Here is a 24,311-nt window from a genome sequence, read left to right as displayed (position 1 = left end):
GCCTGGGTGGCTCAGTGGTTGAGCATCTGCCTTGGCTCAGAGCACGATCCCAGAGTCCCTGGATTGAGTCCCACATCAGGCTCCACATCAAGGGAGCCTGCTTGTCCCTCTGCCTAGGTCTCTGCCTCTCTCTCTGTGTCTCATGAATAAATAAATAAATTTAAAAAAAAAGAGTTGCATGCTCTACTGACTGAGCAATCCAAGCACCCCAGAATTTCAATACCAAAAACACTTACATTGTCCTGAAGCTTTTTATAAAAGATTATTTGGAAGAAAGAATGGTAAGAGATTCTAAAATAGGCTACTTGAATCCTTCTTATTCTAGCTTGACTTTCAAAATAAACCCCATTTGATTGGTCTACCTGACCTTGAGGCAAAAGCAGTGGTTTTTGAGGGAAAAAAACAGTGGTTTTCAGACTTCAGTGTGCATCAGAATGAGCTGGAGTGACCCAGGCAGCAGAGATTCTGATTAGGTGGTAGAGGACTAGGGCCTGAGAATTTGCATGTCCTGCAAGATCCTACAACAAGAAAGAGCAAGAAGGATTGCATCTTTCTTTACAGAATGTGGGTGTTTTGTCAGTGTGAGAATTCATTTACTCAGTATTGACTAGATGTCAGTATTATTCTAGATGCTGGGAAAACAAAGCTAAATGATAAATAGCTTCTTTTAAGAAGCCAAAATTCAGTGCTATCCAGGCATTAAATAAATAATTACCATAAAGATAACAGCTATAACAAGAGGTAGAAACAAATTCTGATGGGGGCACCAATCAGTTCCTGAATATCTATAAAAATTTTTAAGAAGGAAAATTAAGACTTAGAGAATTCTGTAATATTTTAAGAAAGACGTCTATATGTCACTTTGGTTATGCCAATTCACAGCATCTCTAAAAGAAATCCTGAGTATTGGGTGCAAATTTAGAAGTTCTGTCCAATATTTCTTTCAAGGAGAAAGAAAGGGAGGTCATCACGGAAAGGCTTACAGTCCTTCAAGCAAGTGGCTAATATTAGTTCCTATCCAAACTTTATTTCATGTGTTTTCCTCCTCTGAAAGCTAACCAAATCTCATTGTTGTCCCCATGTTCATCACCTCCCAGTAGCCAATTACAATCAGTGAACCCCTGCAATAAATCCCTCATTGACTTGAAGACTTTCCCTCTTGCCGGTTCTAGTCCATTCTACATGCTGCAGCCTAACAATCCATTTAAAAAACAAATTCAAATGTCTTTTAAAACCTTCAATGGCTTCCCTTTACTTTTTGAAAATTAACCCAAGACTTTAACAAAGCTTTTTGATCTCTAGCTTCAGGGCTCTCTCTGTTGTTGGCACCAACCATACTGTTCTCTTTTTAGTTCTTCGAAAAACTATTCTTCCTCCAGAGTCAAGGCTTTGCAGATTTATTTCTTCAGCCTGGAATGCTCTTCTGCCCGTACTGCTTGAGATTTTATTGAGTGGAGACATTTACTGAGACATCATTTGAGTGATGCTACTCACCTTTCTAATCTTAGCGTAGACATCAGTGCCCTGGCAAAGCTGTCCTCTCACTGACTCCACCCCCTTCCCTGTTGTCAGAAGGAAAGAAGGACTTACCCACACTAGTAATCAGTCTAGAAAAGGAGGCCATACTGTTGTGGTACCAACGTGGGAGAAGGTCAGTCATCATGTTAAGCCTGCCATCGACTCTATCTTGAATGCATTTAAATCATCAAAAAACAAACTTTAGATCTCATACCACATAGCCTTTGAGTTTGTGGAATATTAAAGTATTTTACAATGTAGATTATGCCTTGAGTTAAATTAGGAAAGCAGGAACTTACCTGGCTGACTAGGTAGCAGAAATTTTGAAATTAATTTTTATAAGCAACTTGGTTTGTTTCGGGAGAAAATACACACACACATTAGTCAGCTTGCATATAGTTGAGCCATTTGACTTTCAGAGATGTCCTTGGGACAAGTTTTGGGAATAATAGAGAAATTTTACTTCTTATTGTTAGAAAAGCCACATATATTTCTTTAAAGATCTGTGCTGATTCAGAAATATTTTTGGCCCAGATCGGGGAAGGGGACTGGGTGTTCAATCATAATTCATTTTTTCCCCTTAACTATCCTAATTTGAGCTCTTCTCAGAGTTCTTAAAAATACCACTACTAGATCTTTATAGCTCTTGACAGCTTGTAATTTTGTATTTGTTTGATTATTCTGATTACTGTGTCTCCCCAGTATAAGGTATGTTTCAGAGGGGGACTTGCTTGTTTTGTTCACCATTGTGCCTTGCGGTAATACATGCCTGACACATAGTGGTGGCCTCTAAATATTTGGTGAATGAATGATGAACAGTTGGATGTCCTTCTGTCCATTACTCAGCTCTCATTGGCTTGGTTAGCTGATAAAAATCTCACCCTGCAGTGAACCCTTTTCCTGACTGAGCCTCTTGTTCGTCATGTGTCTCTTACTGTCCTGGACCTTTGGATTGATTCTCACCCTCCTCTTCACCCACTCTTATTAGTTATGGATGTCATTATCTGCCATCAGTAATTGACTACTTATTAAGTCTTGCTTTTTTCAGAACTAGGCTAGGAATTGCAGCATTATGTGATCTAAACATTATCATTTTGACATGTAATTAACATAAAAATGATTACTGGGATGCTTTATTTTTTTGCACACTAAGTCTTCAAAATTTAGCATGGATTTTATACTACAGCACATCTCAAAGCAAAACTGGCCACATTTCAACTCCATCAGTGGCTAGATGTAGCAAAAGGCTGCAATATTAGGCAGTGTAACTTCCATGTTATCAGTTATTATGTGGTGACGGATGGCCATATATGCATGGCTTTGGCCAGAATGTCATCTCAGGGATTGTTTTAGAACTCTACAGCTTCATAGGAAGATACATCACATGTATCTAGTCCTTGTTGCTCCTTGTTCTAGTCCTCTTCCTCTTCTTCATTTTCTACCTATTCTTCTCTTTATTTTCCTCTTCCTTTTTCTCCTTTTTCTTCATTTCTTTCTACTTCTTTTCTGAACTTTTCTTGACTCATATACTTCCCTTTTTTTTCCCTTTTACTAATGCAATAATTATTCGATGATAAACTTGTATTTCTGCAGGGTGCCTGGGTGGCTCAATCAGTTAAGCATCTGCCTTCGGCTCGGTCATGATCCTGGGGTCCTGGGATTGAGCCTCTCATGTCAGGCTCCCTGCTTACTAGAGAGCCTGCTTCTCCCTCTTCCTCTATCTCTCCCCTTGCTCATGCTCTCTGTCTCTCTCTCAAATAAATGAAAATCTTTAAAAAAGAAAATAAACTTGTATTTCTGGTACTTTCATAATTTACTACAAATAAGGAAGATCCTGTGACAGGCAAAATTATAATGTAAAAATTTGAGGAGTAGGAGAGGTCCACCCCAATAAAACATGCATCTTTAAAGAATTAATGGTTGGTTTCTGGCTTTTTAACCAGGAAGTGCCAGTAGTTCTGACAATTTTATTTGTGAAGAGATTGATTTTCATAGGTCGTGTGTATATTGATTCAGAGAAAAAAAATCTGTGTTATTATTGTACAGACCAAGCCTTATGGTTAGATACCAAGGACTCTTATTTTCTTTAGCCTTTTTGGTTCTCTTGGCTTATAAATTGGTTCTATGTACATCTAAATTACACCTGCTAACTTTAGCCATACTCCAACACTTAGGATTTATGTCCATAAATGTCTCCCACAAGATGATCACAATGAAAATGCTGACTCTAAAAAAGTCAGAAATTTTTAAAGCATCACGTGGACTAAAATATAAAGTTCAAGTGCTTCGTATATGGCCTTCCACAAAGTAATCACAGTTCACATCCTGTGGGGATATATTTAAGGACTATCTAATTCACCAACAGGGATGGATGCAAATGAAAGGCTTGGAACAAAAATAGAAATACTCTGCAACCACAACCACCTTCCCAAAAGGGAATGTGCAAAGAAATAGAGAGTAAAATGACAGTTCTTCACATTTATGTCAGGAAGGCAGATGAGTCCAGGCTCTCGAGTAATTGAAACTATTGGCTACATTTTAGTGCCATTTTCTATTTTCAGTTTAGGACTTTCTAATATGATGGCGAGGAAATATAACCCGGTCATTAGAGCCTTTAAATTTTTTTCATTGCAGAACTTTGGAAGTGAGTACTTCAGAACTATGACCCAATTCTATCATTTCGCAAACAAGAAAACTAAAGTTTAGAGGAGTTTAATGCCTAATCCAAGATCTTGTGGGGGGTTAGCGATAGAACCTCAGTTAGAACCCAGATTGTCTACTGTGTGCAGAGTTCTTTCCACTATACTAAGCTTGGAAAAATCCAACAGACAAATTCTCCAAGGAGAAGTAAAATTCTTTCATATTGTTTTTCTGACTTTTATTAGCAACCGAGGATTAGAAATTAGATGTTTAGATGTTTGGTAAATTTCTTTCATCATTAACCAACAATCAAATTAAAATTAATCACAATTTCCCTGGGTATTGTACTTGTAAGACAGTGACAAAACAAAGTCTTAGAGGTCTCTTAATTTTAGTAATCTCAAAGTATCACAGTTAATAGCACCACTGAGAGAAGAAAGTTATATGACAAGCCGTAAATGTTGTCTGAGAAAAATAATATTGTCCTTGAAAAGTGCAGGTTCTCTTATCAATTTTTGAAAAAGTAAATTTAATCAAGATAACTATCTCCAGGCATCCACTGAGCTTTGTATAAATGCCCATTTAAAAATTCATTAAATTTTCATGTCTACTTTTTTATTTACTGAGCTGTGAAGTGGCTGTCTCTTTTGCACTGAGCTCACTAGACACCTTAAAAACTTAAACAGTTAATTGCAATTAATAACACAATTGAAAATGATTTCCGCTCATGGTTTCCAGACATGTAAATTTATTACTAAGTGGAATCATTATATAATTTTTTTCACAGTGCTGTTTTCCAAAAATCTTTGACATTTTGCGTAGGTTCCCCAAAGGTCATCACATTTACCCACTGAGTGCCTGGGCTACTCAGAAAAACACTTCTTTTGTGTTTCTTGATAGCATCCAAGGTGCTTCTGAAAATTTGTTCGACCACTGAATTGACTAGTTATAGCCCAAATTTCATGATTAACCTTTTAGTATATAGTTTTGAATATTGTTAAAATACAAGCATTAAATGGGATATCTTAAGCCAATGTTAGTCATCAGTATTTTCATTTAAATTAGTTTTTTAGAGTGTTAAAACCCAGTCACATAAGACCCAAAAGAAATTGGAAATGGGAAATATATACTGTATAGAGAAAAAAGAAAATTTGAATGATTATGAACATGAGATATGAAAGGAGGAGTCAATTGAAAGAAAAGTGAGGCACTTGGTACCAATAGTATGGATATTCAAAATAAGACTGTTACTAGAGAGATAACAAGAGAGAGGACAACAAATAAGAATAATTTATGTTTTAACATTACTTCCATGAGTCATCAATTCCTCTCTCCGTAGGTTGTGACTGATTATAAAGAGACGCTTTAGTCTTATATTCGAACATGAGAACAGGGTCCTCATGGAAGTTCATATTTACATTATTTACTTGAAGCATTTGTGGTTGTGTTTCACCTCCTTTAACCTGTAACTTGATAATAAAGTCAAACGTGGATTTTTCAAGTTAAGACAAGATAAAGTGATAAAATGGATGATTGCGAAGCAGGATGGAAGAGCGTTGCTAGGAAATGTACATCTGTTTGGTGATTAATAATATTTTACATGTCCTCAGTGCAGCAAAGCATTTATATAAGAGAAATATCATTGACACAATGCCACCTGAAATTGTTACCATATTTTGGTGTTTATTCAGTTTTCTTAGTCATTTAAAGCAGAGATTTCACTTTATTATTTACAAGAAAAATAAATCAGTCAGGTGATAATATGGTAATCTAAAATGTTATGGGTTAAAAGGAATTATCTGAGGCTATGATGTCCAGTATAGTAGCCACTATTCAGATAATGCTATTGAGTCCTTGAAATGGGGTGTGTCCAACGTAGAATGTGCTGGAAGTGTAAGCTATACACTGGGTTTTAAAGACTTGGTAAGAAAGAAAGTAAAAATGTTGCATTCATAACTTTTATATTGCTCATATATTGAAATGATAATAGTTTTGATATATTGGACAAAGCAAAATATATTACAGTTACAATAACTTTCATCTTTTTTTCTTTTTAAAAAAGTGGATAAGTAGAAGAATTTAAATTGCATATGTAGCTTATATTTGTGGCTCACATTACGTTTTTACAGGCAGTACTGCTCCAAGGGATCTAATATTATTTAAATGCAATATGCTTGTGAACTGGGCTTGTACACTTTTTGATGTTGCTATAATTATAAATGTTCAAATGCTTTACTTTGAAAGCAGATGTATATTTGACATTGAGAAATTGCATATAATGTCCTTCTGTTCTCTTGAGGATTTCCTTGCATAACTTCTGTCCGTATGTTATTTGGGACAGGAGGGAAATGTTCTGAACTCTTCCGAATAACGCCTGAAGGGAAGAGTCACTAAAGAGAAGGGTATGTGAGTCCCTTTAAATAAGCGAACCACCTACCCTCCCCAGTCTGGGAACAGTTACATTTGGCAAAGATTTATCTTGTGCCTGTCCACGTTGGCTAACATAAATAAATGAAAGTTTGGTCAGAATGACCAGAGGAAACCTACAAAAACTTGCAGACAAGTTTCAGAAAATGTTAGATGAAGTCATCTATGTGATTTTTGGAGAGCATTGATAGGCAATTGAAGACAGTAAAATTTAGAATGCTTGTCATTGGAGATCATATTGTGTTGTAAAACCAATAAACATTTAATTTAGAATAAACCTGAAATTCTTAGGTAGAGTTTGTTGCAGAATAATTCAACTTGGCATCTGAAAAAACAGAAACTTTCACATTGTTTGTACTACTGTCTCATTTAACATTGAATTTCTACAAAATTCAGCAATTTACTGTTCAGTGTAAGTATCAGTGACAAAATATCATTTGGGATGTTGTTCCTATCCCCAGCACATATGAGATTAATGCTCTTCTCTGCAAGAGAACAAGACGTTATCTTTTGAGTTCATGAAGTTTTTGCATCTTGGCTGGAGGCTACTAACTACATATGACATGATGAGGAAATGAGACCTTTTTTGGGGGAGACCAAAGTTAAGTATTAAAGCTGCTTACAAAATAACTTCAAAAACCAGTTCACAAAAGCATTCTTAAGTGAGACGCCGAGTCTTGTTTTCTTTGGGAATTTTGGGACATGCATTTTAGGAATTGCACTTTAGGACATGCAATTTTAGAAGAGGAGAATATTGTCTAGATTGCATTTACCAACTTTGTTTTGTATTTACAGAATTTCTAAAACACTAACTCTGTGCCCATATGACTAATTCTTGCCTTGGCTGACAAGAGTTTTGATACTAATTTTAACTCATTGATATCCCTTGTGTAATATATGAAACATCTTAAAATTTGAATCTTTTCATGATCTGTGTTTCTATAATAAAAATCTGAATCATTGATGTGGATGAAAATGTTTATTTACAATTTGGCAAATTTTCCAACGTAATAAATTATGAATAGATCTCGAACTCTGAATGTTTTCTTTCTGTCTGATGCCAGAGTCACATATTGTAGGTGTCATTAAGGAGGCTAAGTATCAAAAACTATTTGCTCCATTTATAAAACTATATAACACAAATGATGAGATTCCCAACCTCTTAAATTTTGCCATACACTGTTTCCAGCACAAGGACAGATTCTCAAGCTCTAGGGATCCCAGTGATGGGCTGTGTTGTATGCATGCCTTAGAGTCCCTGTAAGCAATCATCTCTCTTCTACTAAACCATTATCTGAAATTGATTCTTTCTGGTTACCAAAACGGGACTAAAAGCACTGAGAATATTGGGGAGAAATGAGGGTCAAGACTTTAATCTGTGAGGTATGTTGAAGACAAGAATATTATCTTTCTAAAATCCAGCTCCACTTGGGTGCAAAATGGAATGAACTATGACCATTTGATGTAAAATCTACACGTTATTATTATATACCCAAAGGACTGAAACAACAGAGTCAGCATCTGAGTATACTACTTAAAAAGCCAAATGCACTTAAATAACAAATCACATGTTCCCATAATGAAAATTGATCTTATTTAAAGGGAGAACATGTTGGAAATAAGTAAAAGCATTTCAAGATATTCCACTTTGGAGTATTGCATTTCCTCGTACCTAATATTAGTTTTCAGTGTCATTCCTACTTTTTATCATAGTATCAGAACTTACAGGCATAAAGAATACGGTATGCCTCAGAAAATACTATTTTGGTGTCTATTCTCCTTCAATAAAAACCAGCAGTACAGAAAAGAGTTTATAATTCGTTTAAATAGTCTATTCTTTTTCGCCCTTGAATCTGCCATTAAAATCAATGTGGAAAAAACAAACACACACCTGGGAAAGGTCAGAAAATGGATCCAAACATTATTTTGAAAACTTAGATTAAGACTATTTGAAAAGATTATTTAGTCTGATAAGAAGAGAAATAATTCCTGTAGTCTTCCAGTATACCATGCGAAAAGTTATTTAGAAAGCTATTTTCAAAAAAAAAAAAGAAAGAAAGAAAGCTATGTTCATCTCTTATGAATGACTTAGGAATGGATCTGCATAAAAGTGGGTAATGGATTAGATTTTCCAGGGACACACTAGGCAAGCTTAGTTCATAACAATGTAATTATGTTGCCTCTCTTCCTTTACAAGAAATTAGTACACTGTCCATTATAAATGGGCATTTATGAATTTTTATTATAAAACCAATTATTGACATTTAATAGAGTATTCTTTTATCAGATTTCTAGAAAGCTTTTCCATGTTTATGATATCAGAAATAGGTGCATCCACCCTGTTTCACTCTTTAGAACTATAAGTTTATGGGAAAAAAAATCATTCTTTTTTTTTTTTTTTTTTTTAAATTTTTATTTATTTATGATAGTCACAGAGAGATAGAGAGAGAAGCAGAGACACAGGCAGAGGGAGAAGCAGGCCCCATGCACCGGGAGCCCGACGTGGGATTCGATCCCGGATCTCCAGGATCGCGCCCTGGGCCAAAGGCAGGCGCCAAACCGCTGCGCCACCCAGGGATCCCAAATCATTCTTTTAAGAGCTCAAAAAGCTGAGGAATAAATCAAGTTCCTCAAATAATTGTCTTTTTTCCCTCAGGCATTGATTAAAAAGAAGAATACGTAATGTATAGATAATCCTAATTATAATAGAAATAAGTGAGCAATTCTATGTATCATTTGATTTTGCCATCATATTCAATAACAAACTAAAATCTTATATTAAATTTACATGAAACTTCTAATGAATACATCATTTTTTACAAATACAGATGTATTCAGAGAAAAATAGACTAGAAAAGCCTATATCCCACTTCATTTCCAAAAAAAACACACATATGCTTAGACACATGCACACATGTACATTTTTGGAAGGGGGGGAGGGAAAAAAGTCACCAAAAATGTCCCAACTTTATTTTTTGGTAGCAATTACTACCTTTCCCTTTAGAAAGTAATGATTTGTGTTTAATAGTTGTGGCTTTTTAAAAAAGATTTTTATTCTTTTATTTATTTATTTATTTATTTATTTATTTATTTATTTATTTATTTATGATAGTCACAGAGAGAGAGAGAGGGCTGTGAGAGATAGTCACAGCCAAACCGCTGCGCCACCCAGGGATCCCAAGATTTTTATTCTTAAGTAATCTCTAGGGCAGCCCGGTGGCTCAGCGGTTCAGTGTCGCCTTCAGCCCAAGGCCTGATCCTGGAGACCCGGGATCAAGTCCTATGTCGGGCTCCCTGCACGGAGCCTGCTTCTCCCTCTGCCTGTGTCTCTGCCTCTCTCTCTCTCTCTCTCTGTCTCTCTCTCTCATAAATAATTAAATAAAATATTAAAGAAAAGTAATCTCTACACCCAATGTAGGGTGGAACTTACCACGCAAGATCAAGAGTCGCATTCTCTAGCAAATGAACCAGCCAGCTCTCCCCCTCCACAGCGCCCCCCCCCCCCCCCCATTGCTTGTGGTTTTGAATGAACTTCTCTCCTGTCAGTTCTGGGCAGATTGCAAATTCCATCCCCGCCCCCCTTTTTTTCCCTCTTGGGAGGCAACATAATATTTTGAAGAGATGAGGTTCTTAAGTCATACAGGTTTTTCCACATGCTTCATTTGTAATATTGGCAAACAGTTTAATTTTTAGAGCCTCCATTTTCTTTTAACTACAGAGACAGAATTTCATACATTTTTTGATGAATAAATGTCCAAGGTAGCCATCGTATATTGAGATGTGTTCTGAACCAATCTCATTACGTGTCCCTTTGTTACCATTAATCCTTATAACAGCACTGAGGGTAAAAGTTATTCTAGCCCCCATTTGATCCAGGAGTGCTTAGGTAAAATGTTTATTACAGTGCCCAGCTCAGTAAATTGTGGTGGTGGTGATGGTGGTAATAATACTAGTCATTGCTGTTGCTGCTTTGTCCCTGATCATCTTACAGCCCCATGTTCCCAGTTTAACCAAAGAAATTTAAGGATATAATGAGGTAGCCAGTTCAGGGGACACAGGATTCAAGACAGGTTTATTTCATGATCTGTGCCATTAAATGTTATGCCATTTTGTTAGGGTATTTTGAGATTTTAGATTTGCTAAATGTTGGCACTGTGCATAAAGGCATCTCATTCTTAATGGGACACTATTTTCAAATTATATTTGAAAGTGGTTTGGTGTTCATTTTCTTCTGAAAACATACTGATATGTTACCTAAAAGGCACATTTTACCCTTAGCATATGGGTTTCTGTACACTTACATCAGGGAATCACTTCAATGACTTAGCTAACTGACTACCTGGCTAATTCTTCAACTTAGTTTAGTTATTTCTGGTTGCCTGGTTTTATGCATTGCGTATGGTATAATAGCATGTTCTTAGTAAATTATATTCCTCAAGTGTAGTAACTATATGGGTTATTTCTGTGCCTCTTCTAAATTTTTCTTATTATTGCTAATGAAGATAATCTTAACATTTTAACTAACGATTCATACAGTTTTACATCTAGAATTTAATCTGAAGTCTTATTTTCATAAATCAAATAGTAGAAATAGAATATTATTATATAATTTATAATCACATTATTTAGCAATATAAATTCCACAGGATCTGTTACTTCATATTTATTTTTAGCCTGAACTAGGAATTTATTTCTAATTAATAAAAGGTTATGTTTCTACTTCAGGGAGATTTAAACTATAAAAGACAAGTTGGGGGAAAAAACACTGACATGTGATCCATTTTTCTCAATACTGTATACTTAAAGGAATTAAGATTCTCAGAATACCACTAACAAGTATATTATTTATTGGGACATGTGGGTTATTGACTAGTTTTACTTTATGTTTATTAGATAAGCAGTTAAGTATTGAGATTTCATAGAAAGCATAGCAGTACACTAAGAATGGTGCAAGCCCTTAGGGATGCTGAAATATAATAATAATTCATAGACTTCTAAGAAGTAACTAGCAGTTTTTGTTTGCTCAGAATTCAGCAAGTACATTTAAAAGTCTGATTCATTCGAAATGCTCTAAATTAAATTAGAAAGTAACCTTTAGCAAAATATGTATCATCCACTTTGCAGACTACTGTATAAAAGTTTTACATGTATAAGAACCACTTTACATGATGATATTTTTCTCTTGTATTTCTCTTACAACTGTGAATAGCCATGAAAATGAGCAATAGCATTAGTGTTACAGCTAGCCTTCAGAATATTCACTTAGTGCGAACATGAGGTTTACACTGCCATTAAAACCATTTCAATTTCACAGTTTATGAAGCACTTCCTCTTACATTCTTCATCTTCATAGTAGCCCAAGGAGGAGGACAAGTGTAGTAGGTAGATATTGGTCATTTCTGTGGGCCCAGCACCCCAAGACCATCCCCTCTTGGGGGAAAGCCCTGTGATGAGAAGGATGGAAGGTATGGCTCTGCCTCCCTCTCCTGAAACCAAAGGAGAGCAGCCATTCTCCAGCTCTAATTCGGCAGCTCACAGGCTCTCCCATGACTGAGCCTCAGCCAATGAGACAAACCTGCCCGAGTGTTTTCTTGGAAATGAATGAATCAGCGCTCCTGAGGAGAGATTGGGCCTCACTCCAGCCAAAGGAAAGGCAGGTGAAGCCTGTGCCGATGGCAGTGGAATCAGCTGGGCTTTCAGAGTCCAGGCCAAACAGATGCAACTTGCATGTTTTGACCAGACTCCTTTGTTTCTGCCATTTCCCCCAAGATTGTTCAGCCTCTTCCCTTAACTAACCATCTCATATTTCTCTCTCATGTTTAACTTAACTATAGTAGATTTTGGAGGGCACCTGGGTGGCTCAGTGGTTGAGTGTCTGCCTTTGGCTCAGGTCATGATCCCAGGGCCTTGGAATCGAGTTCTGCATTGGGGTGCCCATGGGGAGCCTACTTCTCCCTCTGTCTATGTCTCTGCCTGTCTTTCCCTGTCTCTCATAAATAAATAATGAATAAATAAATAAATAAAGCCTTTAAAAAAACAAAACTATAGTAGGTTTTGGTTATTGCCACCCAGAACATAGATATAACAAGTACTGCTATTCCCAATATATAGATGAAGAAATTTACCCTCAGTGAGGTTAAGTAACTTCCTTGAGTTGTAATCATGTAGAAAAGCCAAGTCCAGAACCCATGACTTCCAGATCATGGGTTGTTTCTTTCACAACACACTGTTTTCCCAGCAGCCTTCAGTGGCCTCAACAGATAGTGAGACATGCTTCCTCCTCCATTGCTTCTTGATTGCAGTACTTAGTCCCATTTCCTGTTACAATGCTTATCTGCTTGATGTCAGCAGTGCCTGTCTTCTACACCACACTGCTAAGCATCTGGAAGACAAGGATTGTTTTACAGTCATCATTTTCTCTCAAACATATATTGGAGTGCCTGGATGCAGAGTCAGTACTAAATAAAGATTGTAATGAATGAGTAGCAAATGAGTGCATAAATTATTCAATTAAATGAAAACACCAATGTGGGCTTGAAGCTGATGCTAAAAGTATAACACTGATTTTACAAAACACCACGATGTTCTTTACCAATCAAAATCTTAAACTATAAATAATCTCCTTAAATATATAAAGATGCTCACTTGGTAAGCATTGATTCCGTGGCTACTATGTGTCAGGCTGTTATTACAGAGAGAAATAAGAATCCATCTCCCCCGTTAAGAGGTCTCTCAGACTGATGGGAGGAACAGATATTCCATAGCTCAGATCATGAGAGCTATGATTAGGGCAGTAGGCCCGCAGTCAGCAGCCATGAGAACCACTGAACTGGCCTGGTGATACCCCTCTGGGCAGGTCACTGTGGACATCAAGGAAAACAGTCAAAGCCTTTTGAAAGCTACAGAAAAAGCACAATATACTTTTCCTTTCCAGACTGTTGTGAGATATGCTTAAAAAAAAAAAAAAAAACTACGAAGAGCCCCTGGGAGGCTCAGTCAGTTAAGCATCTGACTCTTGGTTTCAGCTCAGGTCAGGATCTTCAATTCCTGAAATCAAGACTTGCCCATCTGGCTCCATGATCAGTACTGCCTCTGTTTCTCTGCCTCTCCCTCTGCCCTTCCCCCTGCCCATACTCTCTCTCTCTCTCTTTTTCAAATAATAAATAAATCTTTTAAAAAAAAGTTATCTGCACCCTCATTCAGACATAATTATTTTTAAAAAGGTTATAATCAGGCATATCAAATTTTAAAAATAATTTTGAAATAGCTTTGAACAATATGAGACTAATATATAAGACTATATTTTGGTTTGGCAAAAGGTGAAAATGAAGATAAATCTGTATCTTTATTTAAGCATTAAAGCCCAATATAGTAAAAGCAACAAATAAAGATACATATAAAAATGTGAAAGGAGACAAAGCCATATATCTGTATGCATGTAAAATACATGTATATGTAAGAAACAGGATACACATTTATCAACATAATTTCTATTTTTTACAAACTGTACACACAGTAAGAGAAATATCTAACTCCCTAAAGTTTTGGTATCATTTGCAGACAATTACTACGGCACGCCAAAGCCTCCAGCAGAACCAGCACCATTATTATTAAATGTAACAGACCAGATACTTCCGGGAGCCACTCCAAGTGCTGAAGGAAAACGGAAGAGGAATAAATCAGTGAGCAACATGGAGAAAGCCAGTATAGAGCCTCCCGAGGAAGAAGAGGAAGAGAGGCCTGTGGTCAATGGAAATGGAGTAGTAGTAACACCAGGTTAGTCATTTATACATATGTACATATTTATATGTATGATTATAGTTAACCTCAGAGAGAGATGATTCTAATATCAAATGGAAAGGACATAATTCTTGTATCCATTTTATTAGTTTTAATTTCGACATATAAAGCAATTAGTTTAGGTTCCTCGGTTTTTTTGTTTCATATACACAGTATTAATAGAAATATAATGAATTATTTCTACATTTTAGAAAATATTACAAGTCATGAATATGATTGTATAAAGTTCTGGGGTCTTTGCTAATTAAAATTAGGTAAAATCTATCCTTAGAAATCTTACTATACTCACTGTTCTGGAAAAAGAGGTTGTTTCATGTGATTTAGTTAACAACTTCAATGAACAGTGTACTCAAAATGACTAGAGCTACACCATGTCTGTATATTTTTCTCTCCACCCTTACTATCTAATCTGGCAATGTGGAAAAAGCATCTTTAGACATTGACTTCGTAAAGGCACCTACCCTTGAACAAGGAAAAGGCTTGTTATCTTTTTTATTTATGATCTATCATATCACATATATAAAGAAGAGCAGGCAGATATAAAGTGTGTTTGCACAAGGGTATGGCTTTGCTATTTTCTTGTGCTTATTACTAACCGAGTGCCAAATTTTATTATAATTATAAAATTAGTTTTTTTCCTTACATTACTTATGATTAAATGTTAAAGCAAAACTATGGCATTCTTTTTTTATATGCTTTTTTTTAAGATTTTATTTATTTATTCATGAGACACACAGAGAGAGAGAGAGAGAGAGAGAGACGCAGAGACAGAAACAGGCTCCATGCAAGGAGCCCGACGTGGGACTTGATCCCAGGTCTCCAAGATCACACCCCGGGCTGAACGTGGCACTAAACTGCTGAGCCACCCAGGCTGCCCTAACTATGGCATTCTTATAGCCTCTAAGCTTGGAGTAAATTTCCAAAGTTTTATTAATTATTTATTTTTTAATAACAGCCTACTAGTAGGCATTGAAAATCTAAGAGCTGAAAAGCTCTTGAAAAAAAATGTTAACACATGAACTTTGCATACATATTATTATTTTTTTAAGATTTTATTTATTTATTCATAGAGACAGAGAGAGAGAGGGAGAGAGAGAGAGAGAGGCAGAGAAGCAGGCCCCATTCAGGGAGCCTGATGTGGGACTCGACCCTGGGTCTCCAGGATCACACCCCAGGCCGTAGGTGGCGCTAAATTGCTGCACCACGGGGGGCTGCCCCGCATACATATTATTAATAATAATAATATATTTCCTACAACTATTTTGATGTCTCTATTTTTAATTATCATTGTACCATTTCTATAGTGACATAGTATTTTAATTTTCATGCTCTATTATTTTTATCAACATTTCATAAGCTTATTTCTTAACCTTCCTTATTCATAATTACCTACAAAAATGTTTTTCCTCAAACATAGGGAGACCAAAATCTAATCTATTCCAATCAGTGTGTAAAACCTTAAAAAGTGATTTCATCTTGATTTCTCAGAGGAGGACAGCCTCCTCCATAAATGCAATGGTGAAAAACTTTGCTCTGTTTCTACAAATCACCGATTTCTGGATATAAATGCTAAAGATCACTATTGTACATAATGTAACTTGCTTACTAAAGACCCTGTGCCAGAAAAAATTGTGATGCGGTTCAGAAGGTGAAGAACTAAGTAAATGTATATGAGAGGAATTTATAGGTCTATAGGTAATTTTCAAGCAATTAGAAACCTTTTCTGTTCTGATTCTGAAATATCTTTGTCAAAATATTTATTTTTCATTATGTAATGGATTTTGAATTAAGTTGGTAGTACATAGTTTTCTTAGCTATCTTTGATATGAGAAGCAAAATGATTCAGCCAAGTGGAAGCAGTAATCACAAAAAAACAAAATTGGAGATCAAAAAGCAGTTACAGAGTTTGTTACTGATTAATACCTTACAGCTAAAAACATAAAATATTTGCCTTTGGTTGGGCCTGAATCGTTGGTTTCTATTGCATTTCTACTCTGTATAAGGCAAATCAAATGAAGTATTCTTGACATAGATTTATTTGTAAATTAGAAATTTATTTAATTGGGGATCACAGTAAATGTAGAAAGCAATTCATACATTAGACGTAAGGAATTGGGTTTGGTTTGTTTGTGAGTTTGGGCTAGGCAGGAGGGGTCCCAAGGAAAATGGATTGGTTTGCACTCTTCTTAAGCAGCCCTGACAGTATGTCTGTCCCTGGACCTCTCAGCCTGAGGACAGTAGAGAACAACTACCCAGGCCAACTCTGGGGTGTCTGGATAGTCAATAGATGCCACAAATGCTTACAGATGCTTGCAGCCTGGCTGGACTTCTCTGTCCCTTATGGGAGATGAGACATATGTAAATTAGGCGGCTCTTTGCCCAGTGTTCAAAGATGGAGAAAACAGCCCCAAACCAGAAATTGGTCCTTCATCCTTTATTAGAAATCTTTGTTTCTCTTTATATTTATCCAATAGAAACTTTAGGGTTCACATTGCCTTCTTCCCATATATATTCACTCAGATCTTCATCTTTTGAACTTTGTCACGTTTTTTTCTAGCATAGGGTCTTTATCCTGCCTTTTTTCTTCCCATACATGTTTACCAGATGTAAGACACTTTAAACAATATTGAGAAAATTCTTGCTTAAATTTTAGTTACCGTCCTGTATCAACTAAGAGCCTATAATACTAATTAACATCAGATGTCAATTCAGAGCATAAATAGTATAATCGATGAGGTGCATTTAGAAAGTGAGAAAAGCTTACTGAGGTACTTTTATTCCATTACATAAAAATGCTGATAATACCGATAATAAATAATGTAAAAATTAACCTCTTGTGGATGCTAACCATGTGCTAGGAACTCTTTAACTTCATTATGTGTACTAGTTCAGTTATTTCTCCTAACAGATTTTACGGGTTAGGTACTATTTCATAGAATAGGACACTGAGGCACACTACTGTTAAGTAATTTGCCCAGAAACTGGGATTTATTTATAGGAAATATCGATCCAGAAGCATGTTCTTAGCTGCTATGCTATCCGAGTGTAGTAGCACCAATAGAAGCATAAATACATTTCTCAGCAACATGTAGGTGCATGATCATTATTTTACTTGTACCTCTTTAAAAGTGGCATTATTAGTTTCTACCTACTACAAGTTTCTTATTTCTTTCATTTCTGGAAATCATGTACAACTCAACTTATGTGGCCCTGTGGTTATTAAAAAAAATCCTATTTTTAAAAAATATTCTGCACGCATTTAAGCATCAAGCCTAACAATCTTGGGCAGCCCCAGTGGCATAGAGGTTTAATGCAGCCCGGGGTGTGATCCTGGAGACCCGGGATTGAGTCCCATGTCAGTCTTCCTGTATGGAGTCTGCTTCTTCCTCTGCCTGTGTCTCTGTCTCTATGAATAAATAAAATCTTAAAAAAAGAAAAAGCCTACCAATCTTTAACTCCTTATGTTTTACTGAAATGAATTATTCTCACTAGGTAAATAAAGGTTTTAGAAGAGTCCTCAATTTACTTCTACTACTCGTTTTCTTCATCGCTTCTCCTTTAGACTTAAACTTACAACTATACATTGCTTTTAGTTTCAGGCCATATTTATGTAAAGTTTGTGTACATGAAGCTCTACTGACCTGTAACATTGTCCATGAATAGTCAAGTATTTTAAGTGAATAATTAATGTTAGGCTCCCTTTTTTGGTTGGAATTACATCAAACAGATGGAGTTAGCCCATATCACCTAGAAAAGCCATGGGATGATCTTTCAGTGTCTCAGATCAGAAATGTTTCTCTATCTGACATATGTCACTTTGATGATAGAAATCAGTATTGTTCTATCCTTAGAAATGTAGCTCTAACCTGGTTAATACTGAAAGTCACAAAAATAAAAATGAAAATAAATAATGGCAACTCTCCTTTAATGAATGCATAAGATGTGCTAGACATATAGTCCATACGTTATTTCTTGTCCCATAACCATGGTATGCTTACTTATCAAAGAATATGCTGAAACTTAGCTTAAGGTACTTAACTAAGGTAATAGTTATTTAGTAACAGTGTTAAGATCTGGACCCAGGAACACCCGAACTCATCCTGTCCCCATCACCTTTGCTGGGCTGTTAACCATGTTGAGGACAGCATGACTCCTGACCTCCGTAAGGTAAAATCACAGCCTTCCAGCTCAGTGTATTTCATTACATTGTATTCTGTTATATTTGTCCTTCAGTGAATGTGTGGCTGCAGTGTTAGATCTAATGCTTACAAAGATGATACAGCTTTACATCATCTTAGAAAATCTGTCTTTAAACTGATACTTAAAATTCATATCCCCAGGAAACCTTTCCTTGACATTAACCTCACCTATATTTAGGCATCTTTATCTTGTTAGAGTTGACATCCAGCCCCATAGCTTCAAATACTGTCGATTACCCGTAGCCTTCACTTTCCTCTAATGTCCCAGGGCCATATCTCTAACTGCTGCCCACTGGACTGCCCCTCCTAAGCATTTCTGTAGCATCTTAAATGCAACATTCCACTTAAATTCTTCTCCCATAAAACAAGCAAATCATCTCATAAAGGCCTTTATTTGATTTTTCAAATTCTTGTTTTCACCCAAATAGCTCAGATACTTCTTTCCCCCAGGCTTCCTGTATATTATTAGATATAACAGATCACTGAGCCTGTAGCTTTAATCTCTTTTTTCCCAAATATCACTATCCTAGATTGCTGCCCTATCACATTTGTGTCCCCTAAGGGATCTACATTCCTTCAGGCTCTGTCCCTATCAAGTGGCCTGTTAATCTTCCATCAATTAAAGATTCTTGAACCAGCACTTGATCACATAACTATCCTCCCAAAACTTGGATGAGCTTCGATTTCTACTGCTCCAAACTCCTTGGGTAACCCCTCAGGTCATCCCATATTTGACTGCAACATCTCTGTTAGCTTTGCCCCCCACACTCCCCCGTCTCTTCTCTCATCTCCATCCCTTATTCATAAAATACTTCCACCTGTTGGATAAGGCCTTTATCATATTATAACCTCCTATTCTTTTAGACAGAATTCAATAAAAATTTTGATATTCTCAAGAAATTGCTTGTTGACTCCCATAATGAAAAATTGAAACTGTCCATCTCTGAATTATTGAAGTACAGTTTACATCCTTCATTCATTTGGAAGATATTGATTAAACCTGGTACTCGTAGGTGATTTTTCATAACGTGCATGTCTGGCATCCCTACACATAGTAAATATTTCTAGGACAAGGATTACCTTTACTTTTTTGCTTATCTGTGTTAGTGATTAGTATAGATCTTTAGCTATTTCAAAAACTTGTAAATCTTTATTTTTTTTAGTCAACTGAACCTCTGGAGAATATCAGAGCTTTACATGATTAGCTTTATTTCATGCTCTTTTTACACTACTCAGTGAGTTCAGCATGCATTGCTTCTAAGTTTGAAAGATATGGCATTCTTGATCTTACATTCCTGCAAAAGTTATTTGAAAATTATATAGAATTATATTTGAAAACATATATTCTTAAAGATGAGAACTAATTCAATTTCTCTGTGAAAATACCAAAAATAGGTAAGTGTTGAATCATGATACTGTATACCTGAAACTAATACAGCACTGTTCACTAAGCTGGAATTAAAATAAAAGTAAAGTATAGGTGGATAATAAGTAGCTAGTTTTTCGTTTTGTGTTGTTTTGAAGATTGAACTTCTCTGAAGAAAAGAAAATCCTGTAAACCATAGTAATTGGGTTACGCTTTCTTAGATTTCTTTTATTTCATGAATTATCTGCTAAACTTTTCCGGAAAGTAATTCACTATTATATTGCAACTTCCCCTCACTAGCTATTAGTAAGCCTAGTGCAAGGAATTAGAAATGCACATATATTTTAAAGGCAGCTAAATCTCTCTGTTAATACACACACACACACAATGCCAGGAGGAACAGGGCCCGTGAGAGCTACCTTCGCCAACAAAGGGAATACAGTATGTGTACACAGAGCTGCCTTCTCCAGGCCCCCAAGCCCACAATTAGTGCAAATGAACTGCCGCCCCCAGAGAGCAAACAGAGTGTCCCTTATGTGATCACCGAGTGTCCTCAGAAATGATCTCAGTTCACCATTAGGGACCCGCATCCAGGTCCTGTGCCGCTTGGCACGCTGACTGTGCCTGCACCATCAGTCCTGGTTCTGTGAATGAGGTCCTGTCACTGTCAAAAGAATTATGTCCTCCATAGTGAAGCTCGCTGTTTTCCTGTGAATAATAGCCCACTCTGAAACCACCCCAGCGCCTATCCCCTGCTTATTTTTGTGTGGGTTCACAGAGACTGTGATGTGTGTATCCACTCAGATCTTTATCTTTTTTCTTTCTTTCTTTCCCCCTTTTTTTTTTTTTTTGAGGAGGCTTCATTTTATGATCTTGTTCCCAAACCCTGTACTAGGTTTCTCTGTCCATTGGAGGGGCAAATTTGGGGGACTGTTTTAAATTAACCTTCTAAAATTAGATATTCCATTTCTAAATGAGGGGCATCTTTTCTTAAAAGGATTATTTAAAAGTTAAAACTGTCCTAATTGTCAAATGTCCTGAGTCCCTAGGTGTGATTATAACATGGTATGATAATCATTTTAGAGCTCCTGCTTAGGAACTACAGTAGTAATTGTAACTACGGCATTGGGGGAAAATTGAAATCATGATTAGTTTCAGGAATGTCACTTCAAATCGAGGCGACTCACTTTGCTGTTAAACTAAAAGCGGTGCATTATTTGAACCTCTTCATGCCCTCAAACTGATTCAGCATTCTGGGGATCTTACGCTCAACCGTTGTGGAGAGTGTTGTTCTACTCCTCTGAGGGTTTGTAGGATGTGTGTGTGAGAGAGAGAGATTTGATACCCGAATGAGGAGTGCAGAGCAACAACACCCAGGGTGATACTGGGGTTTGCACAGCACTTGCAGAAACCCTGAGGACTGGTTGCAATGTTAAGTGTCTTCAGGTTCTCCAGGCATCCTTAGAGCTTAATCGTATTTCTAATCATAGCCATCCATTCTCTCTAGGTCTGATTTTCACTCTGTGTTCCATTTCCCTGTCTCATATTTCTCCTCATAAGAAGTGATTATAATTGCAGTGTGAAATCTCAGCTGCTTTATTGCCAGACAAAGAGTGCTCTAGTTATTTCTGGCTGAGGGCTGGACTTTGTTCCTGAAGAGGGAAGGTCTCTATGCGTACTCATTCCTTCTGCATAGTCCATTGCTGGGAATAGCACCTCATCTTTTTCCTCCTAATTGACTCCTTGCTCTCATCAAACAATACCTTGACTCCAATTTGGCCCCGAAGAATAGCACTCGAATTATCAAGATCAAAATGAAATAGAGGCTTTTTCTTTTTTCTCTTTCAAACCCTTTGATGTTCATAAAACCTCGCAAGGTGATGTTATATTTTATATAGTACTAGTCTCCTGGAATTTTTTCAGAATTTTGAAAGCAAGATCTAAAAGATATTGCACATTTATATCCTATATTCCACATCATATGTTGCTTTGGTCTTTGAATATTTTCAATACTTCTATCAGTTTCTTTTACTGCAAAGTTAGTTGAGGGTTTGGGGAACTTGTTTCTATATGATAAACATCTTTCAAGTGCATTACATTATTAAAATAATTTCACATATACAATTTCAAAGCTGTGAGGATTCATTTTATTGACAATATTCCAGTCTACTTTTATTAAAATGTGAAAAAATGAAATATTGCAGGAAGAAGGAAATATACTAATTGAGGCAGCTTTTCTCCCTTGTTAATGGGAAATAATTTCCTCTACTAATCTTTCTAGTGAGTCTTTACAATTTAATTTTTTGTATCTTGGATTTTTTTTCCTTGTCATCTACTTATAGACCTTGAATCTTCTATTTTCCTAATTTCACATATTGTTCTTCTAGTGCTCCAAAGAACCTATAACCAACTGAGTTTCAGATAGAGGTGAAAAATAATTTTGAGATATTGAATATGTTTTATTAGTAATTCACATTTTCTTGGCTAGCCCTCTGAATGGATGAGATGCAACTGGGTTACAAATATTACAGAAAAAAAGTGATTTCTTTACAGGACTGGGAATATCTACTTCTTCAATTGCCATATCCTCTTAAAAATCAGAAGCACAGTTAATTGTTACCGTAACTTTCCCTAATTCTAATATTTTATTCTAAGTTTATTTTTATAGAATATATTATGATATACATATACATTTTATATATTTATAAACTGTCACTGTGTCTTAGATCCACCCCTCCTCATTTGTATACCTTTTATGAAAAGAACTGTTATGCACTGTTGGTGGGAATGGAAACTCTTGCAGCCACTGTATGTGGTTTCCCCTAAGGTGAAAAATAGAACTACCCTGTGATCCAGCAATTGTACTACTAGGTATTTACCAAAAAATACAAAAATACTAATTCAAAAGGATACATGCACCCCGATGGTTATAGTAGCATTATCTGCAATAGCCAAATTATGGAAGCAGCCCAAGTGTCCATCAACTGATGAATGGATTAAAAAGATATGGTGCAGGGATGCCTGGGTGGCTCAATGGTTGAGTGTCTGCCTCAGGGCATGATCCCGGGGTACCGGAATTGAGTCCCACATCGGGCTCCCTGCATGGAGCCGGCTTCTCCCTCTGCCTGTGTCTCTGTGTGTGTGTGTCTCTCTCTGTCTCTCATGAATAAATAAATGAAATCTTTTTAAAAAAGATATGGTGCATATGTATGCAATGGAATAGTCCTCAGCCATAAAAAAGAATGAAATTTTGGCATTTGCAATGACATGGATGGAGCTAGAGAGTATTATGCTAAGCGAAATTATGTCAGTCAAAGACAAACGCCATATAATTTCACTCATATGTAGAGTTTAAGAAACAAAATAAACAAGCAAAAGGAGTGGGGAAGAGAGAGGAAGCAAACCAGGAAACAGACTTTTAATAATAGAGAACAAACTGATGGTTACCAGAGGGGAGATGGGGGTGGCTGAGTGAAATAGGTGATGGGGATGAAGGAGAGCCCTTGTTGTGAAGAACAACAGGTGTTGTATGGATGTGTTGCATCACTACATTGTGTACTTGCAACTAATATTACACTGTATGTTAACTAAATGGAATTTAAAACTTAAAGAACTTATATAATACATTTTTTTTTTTTTAGAATTTAGAAACACTTTAGGAGAACTAAGGAAAAAAAATCCTCTACCTAAACGTCAGTAATCAGTGTGTTTAGAAATATCTCTGAAGCAGCAGAAAAGTAGTCATGTTTGCTAACTGATTGCTGTACCACTGGGAATAGAAACAGGAGGGAAGCCTACTTGGCACCATATTTTCCCTTTGTACTTTTGGATTTTGGCCACGTGCATATTTTAGTACATCAAAAAAAAAGTAATTAGGTTTTTAAATGAGCAAAATTTCACTAATCACTCAATGTCAAACATTTTAGCACCCATATTATAATTCCTCTTTTTATTTTACAAGGTTTTGGAAAATTGGTGAGAGCACTCTGTGAGCAACAAGCTATAATCTTGACTTCTTTTAATCAACTGGCTATATAGAATGCAGGTGGCCACTGCATGATTGCTTCCTTTCTGAAGACAGAATGCCCTCTACTTTTCACTATAGGGTATAATCTATAGTGGGGCCAGAATGGAAAATCAATTGCAATGATATTTTTCTCTTGTTTAAAAGTCACTCCAGGGTACCTGGGTGGCTCCATTGATTAAGCGTCTGCCTTTGGCTCAGGTCATGATTTCAGGCTCTTGGGATTAAGCTCTTCATTGGGCTCCCTGCTCAGCTGGGAGTTTATTTCTCCCTCTCCTGCCCCCTAGTTATTCATTCTCTCTCTCTCTCTGTCTCTCAAATAAATTAATAAAATCTT

At 36.4% G+C, this 24,311-nt stretch overlaps 1 protein-coding gene across 9 annotated transcripts in view; it reads left to right on the top strand.

Annotated features, from left to right (window-relative positions):
• Positions 1-24,311, top strand: part of MAGI2 (membrane associated guanylate kinase, WW and PDZ domain containing 2) — a 1,339,556-nt gene that overhangs the window by 839,508 nt on the left and 475,737 nt on the right. For all 9 annotated transcript variants that reach the window (XR_005982860.1, XM_041723679.1, XM_041723675.1 and 6 more), the window contains exon 4: positions 14,146-14,361. Coding sequence is in view for 8 of the 9 variants with exons in the window: in XM_041723679.1 (XP_041579613.1) it covers positions 14,146-14,361 (216 nt within the window). In the remaining variant the exon portion in view is untranslated. The remainder of the gene's footprint in view (positions 1-14,145; positions 14,362-24,311) is intronic.

The sequence above is a fragment of the Vulpes lagopus genome, chromosome 11, assembly GCF_018345385.1.
Source record: "Vulpes lagopus strain Blue_001 chromosome 11, ASM1834538v1, whole genome shotgun sequence".
Lineage (NCBI taxonomy): Eukaryota > Metazoa > Chordata > Mammalia > Carnivora > Canidae > Vulpes > Vulpes lagopus.
The sequence above is the reverse complement of the archived record's forward strand: the minus strand, read 5'-3'. Positions and strand labels throughout refer to the sequence as shown.